Source organism: Nelumbo lutea, chromosome 5, assembly GCF_056320005.1.
Source record: "Nelumbo lutea isolate HS-2025 chromosome 5, American lotus-T2T, whole genome shotgun sequence".
NCBI lineage: Eukaryota > Viridiplantae > Streptophyta > Magnoliopsida > Proteales > Nelumbonaceae > Nelumbo > Nelumbo lutea.
The window spans coordinates 1,174,307-1,185,364 of NC_142688.1; the positions used below are offsets into that span (position 1 = coordinate 1,174,307).

At 35.6% G+C, this 11,058-nt stretch overlaps 1 protein-coding gene across 4 annotated transcripts; it reads left to right on the plus strand.

Annotated features, from left to right (window-relative positions):
- Nucleotides 1–957: 957 nt before the first annotated feature.
- Nucleotides 958–8,094, plus strand: LOC148849729 (protein PIN-LIKES 7-like). Of its 4 annotated transcripts, none has more exons than XM_088945284.1 (12): nt 958–1,395; nt 3,922–3,984; nt 4,082–4,403; nt 4,522–4,601; nt 4,776–4,900; nt 4,993–5,111; nt 6,163–6,387; nt 6,462–6,566; nt 6,676–6,776; nt 7,054–7,106; nt 7,205–7,390; nt 7,544–8,094. In XM_088945284.1, exons 3-12 carry the CDS (start codon nt 4,269–4,271, stop codon nt 7,666–7,668), a joined length of 1,254 nt encoding a protein of 417 aa, XP_088801410.1. In that variant the 5' UTR covers nt 958–1,395; nt 3,922–3,984; nt 4,082–4,268; the 3' UTR covers nt 7,669–8,094. The 4 variants fall into 4 exon arrangements, with proteins under 4 accessions (XP_088801410.1, XP_088801409.1, XP_088801412.1 ...); XM_088945286.1 differs by having other exon boundaries at nt 1,037–1,395; nt 3,922–3,992; XM_088945285.1 differs by having other exon boundaries at nt 1,037–1,395; nt 3,922–3,988.
- The last annotated feature ends 2,964 nt before the right edge of the window (nt 8,095–11,058 follow it).

Below are 11,058 nucleotides of genomic sequence, written 5' to 3' on the forward strand. Positions count from 1 at the left end.
TTGGGTCCTAGAATTGGCCTACTTGTCTCATTCCACTTAGGGATGGATCCGAGTCCATCTGAGTCAAATTTTTAACTATTCCAGCTTGTCTCACCAATAAAAGGCTTGAGCTCGAACTCGATTGTAAATCAAACATCTTATAAAAATAAAAAATTATATTTTATTTTATATATATAAAATTTAAGAATTATATTAAGCTCATGAATCTTATGAGCCGAATTTAATTAGGCTTGAATTCGGTTCAAAATTCAATTTGGTGAAGCTAAATCAAACTTTTTACGAGACAAACTTGAATAACTTATGAAAAATTCGACTCATGTCCTCCTTCCTTGTACAATCTGAAAACAAAAAAAATTTTATTTCAATATAAGTTGGAATAGAGGCACAGATTTGGAGCAGAGCCAACTGCAGAGGGTTGTATTTGTAACCATAGTTTTTAAAACTGGACTGGACCGGACGGTTGGAATGGAAAAACCAGGAATAGGTCAGGTGACTGGTTCCATTTTACCCTAGAACCGTTATTTCGCCAAAAGCTATTGATTTAGTCAACAAACCATTGACTCGAGTGATCAAATCGTTTGAACCATCCAACAATTTTAGCCATTTTTATTTATTTTTATCAGAATGAGCTGTCTGTTTAGTTCAAACGATCAGAACATTCAACCCGGGAACCGGATTCGATTTTAAAACCAAAACCTTGCTTGTAACAATATCAAATGAAGTTGGATGATATACATGATGAGGTTGGCAGTGACAGTGATGCAGACGGCAACTCCGTTTACGGTCTCATCCCACTGACGTGGTGCTTAACGTTGCAACACTCAGCAGGTTGGGTCCAATACGGGTTTGACCCAAAAGCCACTCCAACTCCAACTCAAATACAACCCGACTAGATGGAACTCTAAACAGTATAGTTTTGTTTATCGTATTGATAATGAACACGACGTTATGGCCCACACCGTTTTATCAGAGATGAATGCTCCATTTCTACTCGCACTCGTCCATGTCTATAGCTGTGTAAAGGCCTAAAGGGGCAGGAACAGATCACTCAAGACTCGTTGTGGGGAGGCCTGCAACTGGATCAGGATTACCATTACTTTTTATTTATTCCCTTTTATTTTTCATCTCATCCCTGACGTTTCCTTCTCGATCTCTATCTATCAAACTCAAAGTCCATGATGAATGCTCGTCTCTTCCACAACGGCTTCAGAGAGTTCAGACCCACTTGAACGTGGGGCAAAAAGGTGGGATATAAGCTAACTCTCTCCCACTTCCAATTCGCCTTCGCCAATTCCCAACTCGATGGATTCCTATTCATCTAAGCCCTCTAAGGATTAAGGTTGGCGACTCAAATGGCTTCCCCTGTTCTTTGACAACATTGTCTCTCCATCCCAGGTTCGTCTCTTCTCTCAATGGTTTCTTTCTCCTTTCTCCTTTCATGTTTTCTTCGTGTTTCGATTTTCTTTCTTTTCCTCTATGCCAACAACTCTCACTTTTTTTTTTTTTATATCGTTATTTTTATTATTTCCTTTTAATTTATCTTCCTTCGACAAAGATGGTTCGTCTTCTTTTTTTCTTCCCTGTATTCTCATTCGTTTCGACCGTCTTTATCTTTCTTTCTTCTTCTTCTTCTTTAGCGTTTGAATTTCATCTTACTTGGAACACTTTTCTATTGGTCTCCGTTCAATATGAATCGAATTTATTCGTCTGCAGATCTAGGTTGTTCTTCCTACTGTATTTAGTATTTACAATCAACGTCGATCGTTTGCGTACCTCAGAAAAAAGTGTCGTAATTATTTAGTTCCTCTTTTATTAAATAAATTAATTAAAAACAATTAAAAAAACTGATAAGTAGAACAGCGAACTTCCGCCATCTTCGGTATAATAAAAAGAGAAAACAGCTGTTTAACTTTTTTTTTAAGTTTTAATAGTTTTGATTTTCTTATTCCAATAATAATAATAATAATAGTAGAAATAAATAGGGTGAGAATAGTCCAGATCTGCTTTATTTGTCATACAGTTTCATTCTCAGTCTGTCACTGGTATCCCGCTGCATGTATCATAGGGTTTCTCTAGTTTTGCCACAAGACCCTGCATCCGCAGATGGGAGACATCTCTTGCACTCTATATTTTGATACTACTAGGGAGATGTTTATGATGTGCGGTTAAAAGTGTCGTGAGTTGCGACCAGCATGTGTTCGTTTTGTGATCAGTAGATACGAATTCCAGTTTTTTTTTTTGGCTCGAGTGATAATTTGATCGTCCAAATTTAAAATGCAATAATACAGTATTTGAATTATCAAAATGTGATAATTTAGTATTTGAACTTTTAAAATGTGATAATCCATTATATAATCAACTGTTGAATAATATTGGGAAAATCTATAATACATAAAAGATATAGTATAGAAAGAGTTTTGATCAATCAAAACCCTCCATGAATTTTGATAAATAGCATTGATCCTATTTGAAAAGTAAAAAATGCCATTTGAATGCTATTTAATTCTCTTTATCAACCATCTAAACATTGATAAAAACTGAACGGTTCAAAATCTTTCTCTTCTATTCAATATTTAGAATTTGGGATTATTTATTTTATTGTCAATGTTTGGATGATTGATAAAGAGAATTAAATGACATTCTTAAGGCATTTTTGACTTTTCAAATGTCATTTAACGTTGATTAACAGGCTGTTTAACGGCTAATACTATACTGTCATATTTTAATATTTGATTCATATTTTGAAAGTTTAGATACTAAATTGTCTCATTTTAAAGTTCAAGATCAAATTGTCACTCGAGCCAATAATGATCAGAAATTTTCCCTTACGTAAATGATAATAATTCTCCTTGTTTTTTTTTACTTTCTTTTTATTTTTTAGCGAGCGCTCCGGCCACTCGAATAATAAACGTAGCATCTTTACCAGCTCAGAATCTTAATTTTGAGTTGAAAAAAAAGGAATTTTTGCGTCCCAGCGTCAGTGATTACGCCAATAGGATGGCCTTCATTCGTTAATTTCCAGTAATAAGCAAACTGAGTTCGTGCATTGGACCAAAGTACCTAAACATCCCATTATACTTCAGTCGTTGGCAGGCCCAAGATTATGTGTTTGCTTTTATTGTCATTTATCTGAAAAAAAATGTACTAATTCAACGCCATATAAATATTTTTCCTAATAGAATTTAAAATATTGTTTGGTTATATGTTAAAAAATTATTTTTCTTGAGTTGCTGGGGAATTTTTTTAATGTTTCCCCAACATTAATTCTTTTTCGCTCTCCATGGTGAGAAGAGATATCTACAATTCAATAGGAGCCAAAGTTCTCTTCTAATAAAGAATGTTAAAAAGCATTTTTATACAAGTTTTCTTGTTTTTCAAGATTCACGAGGGGCCAAAACTTATGGATGGGCTATAAAGGGGCCAACCATTGGTGGATGTAGTATATGTGGAGATTTTTGGATCCCCTGACAGATTCCGTTTTCCTCCAAAACTGTTTTTCTCCCTAAAACCATTGATTTTGATCAGCAAACCACTGAACCGGTCGGTTAATTATTCTAACGGTTTTGACCATTTTCTATTTTTTTTTAATTTTTTGTTCGAATGGGCCAGCCATTCAAGTCGAATGATCGGACTGTTTGAACCAATAACCGGACCCCTGACCGGTTTGTTTTTAAAAACTATAATCATATATATATGTTTCATGAAGCTTCACAACAATATAGTCCATTCCTCAAGCAGTTTACATCAGGTAGGCTCAACTATATAAAAACATTCAATGAATACTTAAATTTTTTTTTGACACCTATTCCTTAAAATACCCTTATTTCAGTCTAAAATACCTTATTTCAGTCTAAAACCTGCTCACTTATATTGTGCTTACTAAATCCGATCCCTCACTCAATACCCCAATTCTGGTGGCAGAGACCAGCGGGATTTTATTCCAAGCCTCCGCTACATACAACAGAATCTACCAACTGAACCATCGTCAGTCGGTGATCATGTTAATTTACTTGCAATTCAGATTATTGATTTTTTTAGTTGAAACTTTGTCACTTATGATAATCAATATCGCTGTTATCAGGATTTTCTTATTTTTCTATCCGAGCATCATAAAACAAGTGTAACTAGTTCGCAAGGGAAGAATCGAAGGCAGTAGCAAATCAGAACAAGAAAGAAAAGAGCCAAATACGTCATTATCAACGTCCTTTTAGCAACACAGCGAAAAGAAGGGAAAGTGGGAAACAAATAAAAAAAAAAAAACAGGAAAGATGGGTTTCTGGACACTTTTCGAAGTGGCTTCCATGCCAATAATGCAGGTCCTCCTCGTCAGTATTCTAGGGGTCCTCATGGCAACCGAATACTTTAATATACTGAATGCTGATGCTCGACGATACATTAACAAGGTATTCATGCACTCGCATGCACATTCCCAAATATATTATTTGCTGTACATATTTACATTGTTCAGGGTATTAAAGCCTATGATCTGATCTGATGAGAACCTTTGCCCAATTAATGCAGGTTGTGTTCGTTGTATTCACTCCCTCACTCATGTTTGCATGTCTTGCCCAGACTGTCACACTCCAAGACATTATTTCATGGTAAACTACATAGTACATTTCAAAAATTACTAACGAAGAGAGCGATAGAAGCAAATTTATATTGTTTGATTTACAAACAATCTCTCTCTCTCTATATATCTCTGAGGATGATACATATATATGTGAATACTATTTATCTTAATTTCACTTATTTTTTTCTTTATGCTACATTAGGTGGTTTATGCCGGTTAACATCGGGTTAACCTTCTTAATTGGAGGAGTTCTTGGATGGATTCTTGTAAAAATATTGAAACCCAAGCCGCATCTAGAAGGCTTGGTCATTGCTACATGTTCCGCAGGTATATAATTAATTAACTAGTTTTCATCTCTCTGTTTAAGAGCACTCGTATGAAGTTTGGGTTCTCATTTTCTCATTTTTTTTTCTAAATAGGAAACTTGGGAAACCTTCTTCTGATAGTCGTGCCTGCAATATGTAGCCAGGATGGTAGTCCATTTAGTCATGGCATCTGCAACTCCGTTGCGCTTTCCTATGTGTCTTTCTCCATGGCGGTAAAGCCATTGATATCTCTTCTTTTTATTATATACCATGTTCTATCTATGATTATGAATTATTGGCTTCATCCTATTATATTGCTTAGAATCAAAGCACTCGGAATAGAGTAAATGTGGTACATTGTTTAAGGAGTTACAAACAAACTTAGGTCTAAACATTGATGTTTGTCGAGACGTATGTTTGACATTTGAGTAAAGAAGAGTTTTTGAGAATCGACTGTGTTAATATAGAGTTCTGTGAATTTGGTGCCTTTTAAAAAGTTATGACTCAGACAACCTGGTTGGCCTCATCACTTGGACTTGCAGCGGCCACTTTGTGCAAAAATTGCCAACAGTTAGAACCGTATTTAGTCTACCCCTCCCAAGACTTCGGAATTTTAGGTGGTGTCAATCGGAGTGGATTTGGTCCAATCCGATGCATATTTTGGATTATTTTGGATCGGTCCAATTTAATGTCTGAACCGTCCAATCTGTTTAAATTTAATTTGTTTTAATTTATATTGGTTTCAATCCAAATCCAGTTCATTTACATCTATGTTCTTGTTATATCAATAGACCGGATATTGGCTTAATCCAACCAAATCCAATATAAGTTTATTACGGACGGACCAAGTCCAGTCTAATCTAATAAATATTTGGGATAAGTGGATTGTAATCCATCTCATAAATCTGAAATTGCAACTCCCTCCTTGTATACTAGTAGTCCCCCTATAAACCGCATCCTGCCGGTAAATTTGACATCAATTTATGGTCAGGATTCAGTCCACCCCTAGAAATCTTAATTCCATTCTAAAGATAGATTAAACTATAAAAACCCCTAAATATTTTAGAATGAATTGATCCAATCCAATATATCTTATTGGTCCGTCCAATCTGTCGATATTGATTAACCGGTCCATTGACACCCTTACCCCGAATAACTGGACTAACAATGGATAATTGCTTTATGGTTTCAGATTTCCAGTTTGAATTCGGGTGAATTGCTAGCCATAAGTTGAAGTTATAGTTTCTTCAATATCTAAGGCTCAATCATATTATTGTCATACAGCTTGGTGGTTTCTTCATTTGGTCTCACACGTACCATCTAATACGAACTTCGGCACTAAAGTACAAAGCACTTCAAGAAGGTGAGTCTACCGTAAAGGTGCCAAACGCTGATTTAGATGCTAGAAATGAAACTCACCTTCTCAAAACAGAAAATCAAGAAAGGGCAGTGACAGTGGTAGTAGTGCAACCAGTGAAGCCCATTGACGAAGATAAAGAAAGCCAAGTTGTAAGTGATTTTCTGTTTTGAATTCCTTAAAATACAGGGGAAACATTTAATACTAAAAAAATTAGAATAATCAGTTGAGTGAGAAAGCGGGAAAAGAGAAGACGGCATTCTGGGAAAAGCTGAAAGGAGTTCTTCATGGCATTCTGAAAGAGATAATGGCACCTCCGACCATTGCTGCAGTGAGTTTCTTTTCTTTTTTTATCCCACTATATATAGGTGCTTCAGAACTCAGAAACTCTTAAGTATATTTTGTTATTGCTATATTAACGCCTTTGTATGTTGTACCAGATCGTGGGATTCATCTTCGGGGCGACGCCTTGGTTGAAAAATCTTATAATCGGCAATGATGCTCCTCTAAGAGTGATCCAAGGCACAATTAAACTATTAGGGTATGCATCACTCAACTAGGCTTAAACTCATCAGTTAACAAATCAATATAAACAAGCTCATGCCAATTACTAAAAGTTGTTCCTTGGCTAGCTAGAGAGGTAATTACTTGCATTTAATCAAAACACCCCTTCAGAGTGTCGCCGAGGACTTGTTCTTTCTCTTGAATTTTTCAATGTTATCAGTTTAATAAATTAATGATGTCTTGTCGTATTGGGTATTTGACAATTGGATTTCATTTCCACGGTGTTGACACCAAAATCTGCTGGCTTTGTGTAGGGACGGCACGATACCATGCATTACCCTCATACTTGGGGGTAACCTCATCCAAGGTAAAATCATGTTTGCAGTTTGGTTGCCATATTCAGTACTCAAAAAGAGTCCGAGGCACAGCCTTAATACGTCAACCGAGTCCTAATTCTTTCCACAGGTTTGCGCTCCGCCAGATTAAAGCCCATGGTCATTATAGGGACCATTTTTGTGCGGTATATGATTCTCCCTGTAATTGGGATTGGCGTTGTCAAGGCAGCAAGTAACCTTGGTTTAGTCCCATCGGACCCTTTATTCCTTTACGTGCTAATGATACAGTTTACTACGCCACCTGCCATGAACATCGGTATGCAATTGCCTCAACATACCCTTTTGATTTGTATGATACAATTGACTTCAACAAAACAAGGCATCTTATTAATTTGTTCCAATGCCATTACAATTTACCCGAGTTTGTTTTGAAGCTCATATTTTGATGTTGATGATGATGACCATGTAGGAACCATGACACAGCTATTTGATGTGGGTCAAGAAGAATGCTCCGTCCTTTTCCTGTGGACATACTTGGCTGCAGCGTTTGCCCTTACAGTTTGGTCCACAATCTATATGTGGATCTTGAGTTGAAGATTGGCTGTTATTTCTGGCCCAAGCTGAGAGAGATCCTCTCATCTTCCCCTAATTGGAATAGTCATTTTTAGGCTAATTGATAGTAATTAATCATGTACAGTTTTTCTAATTTCCTTATTTAATTTCTATTTCCATTATTCTTTTTTTATATTGATTTTTAATGTTTAAATGCATTAGTAGATTTTTTTTTTTTTTTTTGGGGGGGGGGGGGTGAGTCATTAGTAGAGTTTTGTGCAATGAAATGGCCAAAAGATGAGAGTGCATTCGTTAGAGTTTTGTATGTATATCAATGTTTTATTGCCAAGCTTTCAAGCGAGTATGGTTAATTAGGGGAGAAAGTTTTCAAATTTCAAACGACTGTACTGTACTACTGTTGGTTGCTTGAAGAAGATCGGAAGGAATTTATTTCGCCTGTCGTCTCCAGTTTAAAGTCTAAAACCTTTCTAATCCTTGATCCGTGGTCTATAGAAGGTAGAGTAAGCGACAAACTTTCGAAAATAAACAAGAAAACGAGTAAGGAAAGTTCCTGAATTGGCTATATCACCATCCGTAATGATTTCAGGCCCATTCATAATAGGGCAGAGAGGGAAAATTTCCCTTATGTTCTTGGGCTACGTATTTAAGTTGCGATGAATTTCGGTGTTGCTGAAACCTAAATCCTGACCGTAAGCTTGCTAGATCAGGGGTGGATTCAAATTGAGTTCAACTTGATAGAAAAATATAAGGATTTAGTTTGGGCTGGAGCTCTGTTGAAGTTAGAAATATTACCTCAAATTCGTTTTGTCTCAAAAGTTCATATATTTGAATTCGACTTGGCTCAAGTTTGAGGGTGAGTATATTAAAAATGATACATATAAATATTTATTATTTAATGATATATATATATATATATATATATATAATTAAAAATATTATATATCTAATATAATATAAGCACAATTATGCAGTCAAAATTTTATTAGATTCAAGCTTGGTTTGATTAATAAAAATTAAACTCGAATTCGACTCAAAAATTGATTTAAACCAAATTGAATCAAGCTATTCACAAGTTGAACTCAATTAACACATGACAAAGCTGGATAACAAATGCGGAAATAACTCCCATCAAAAGAGTCGGAGTATGCTGGAAACAGGATTGCAAATCGGGGTAATAACACCCGATCAAAATTAAATACTTCTGATTTCATATCAATAGTTCGGATATGATTACCGGACAATGTTGTATCTATCTAGCGGATCTCGACTCCCGTCATGCATCAATGTAGGTATTGCACATCATTATTACATCACGGGGAAGAGGGGTGAGGACTGCGATAACTGGACACGGAGAGCTTATGTATGGACAAGTCTGATCCCGCGCCTCTTTTATGGACGGATGCCAAATCAACATCTCAAGTCTCAATTAGTGGGCCATTAACCTGAAATAGACAATTAAAGATAATAAATATAAAAATCAAAGTTCATTATTATTATTATTATTATTTGAAAGTTAGAGGATCATATAAGAAGTGGAGAACGGCCGAAAATGATAACTAATCATATGCACTTACTGCTTGGACATTATGATTGGTTGGTTCCATAGCTCGGAATACGATTTCAGCTAAGGCGAAGGAGTATAGATGTAAATATATATTTGTATTTTGTATTATTTTATTTATACATATTTGTATTTGTATTATTTTCAAACTATGTCTAAGTCTGTGTTTAGAAATGATGTAAATAAGTGTGAATGCAAATATATAAAATGTAAAATGATTCATATAAATTGTAAAATTGAGTTAGTTTTGCATTGACAAATTTACCTTCTTACCAAATAGATTTTTATGTGTAATGGATGCAAATATGAATTTCAATGAAGTATATGCTTCTTTTTTTTTTTTATCAAAAACCCACTTAAATGCAAATTTATATATTTTTTTATTGATATACTTTTACATCTTATTATCAATGTAAATATGCATTGGTCTGTCATTTGTCAATGTATAAATATAATGTTGCCAAATACAAGCAAAAGTGAACCAAAGTGCAAATTTACCCGGGATTTACACTTCATTTGCATCTTTTTCAAATGCAACCTAATGAGCTAATCATCACTCTATATTGTCAAGAGCCTGAATTTCCATACAACATGTGTCATGTAGATTTTATGGAAAAGTACACTGCAGAATTCAAAATTCCACTACAATCCTTCATAATTTAAAATGATAAACACCCCCACTCTAAAACATCAATATCTGCCCGTGCATTGGCATCAATTCTAAGCTGGCACCTACCCCAACTGTACTGTGGGGCTAAAAATTCTTAGGGTGTGCTGAACAATCATTCTCCTTAGATTTTAATAGCGTCATTCATTTCACTACTAACTTTGGCGTTTGAATAATGGCTCCACAGGTTTTAATGGCGGTGGGATTCTCCCTAAAGAAAAACTTTGTACATAATACACAGAATATGAGCAAGATCGGGTGCTATATAAACAAAATATGAGCAAGATCCGATTCAATCTTTACAAGATCATTCTCACACCATTTCTACAGCTACTTGCAATCGTGTATTGAGAATATCTCCATACTCATTATTATTTATGGGAGAAATTTCTAATACACAATTATAAAATGATAAACCAACCGAGGGCTGACTCGATGGTGTATTAGCTGATTTATTCCAACGTTAACATGGAAACAAATCTCGTAACCAGCAATTTAGAGAAAAAAAAGGGTCAAGGAAAGTTATTAATAGTTAATAGCACCGAATACTAAAAGACTACAAAATGATACGAGCGAAACAGAATTAATTGAAGACTGCATGAGATCCACAGCCATTTAACCTTGTGGGACATTATCATCGGTCCCACAAACTGTTCAACTAATCTTAATTCAGTGTGAGCATGGTCGTTTTAATAGTCTAGTTTAGGATGCATGGAATGTGGGCTATACCATTTTTAAGATGTGTCAACGGACGTTATGGGCTGGCAAGGCTTTTTTGGACTATTTGTGGTGTGGACTTCAACGCCTTCTCATCAGGGCTCATCTCTTTTCAAGACGTCATGGTCTGGTTTTATCTATGGGCACCTGTTCAACTAATGTTTTGGGCTGCCAAGCTAAATCTTATGGGCGTTTCCTTGTCACGATCGTTATGGTTGGAACTTGGAAGGGGATTTGACCGTCTCTTGGCCCCATTTCTGCTCTGGACTTTGAAGTTTTGAATTGCCATGGGTTGGGGTTCCTTTGGCATTTTACCTCCGCAAAAAAATCCGAAGTAAGCAAAGTTCTGTGTTAGGATTTGTTACGGGGATCTTGCTTTCTCAATTAATCCTTTGGACGTAAATGATCCTTCGGCTCAGTTTAGAAGCAGTATAAATGCAAATATGTATGGTATAAATACATACAA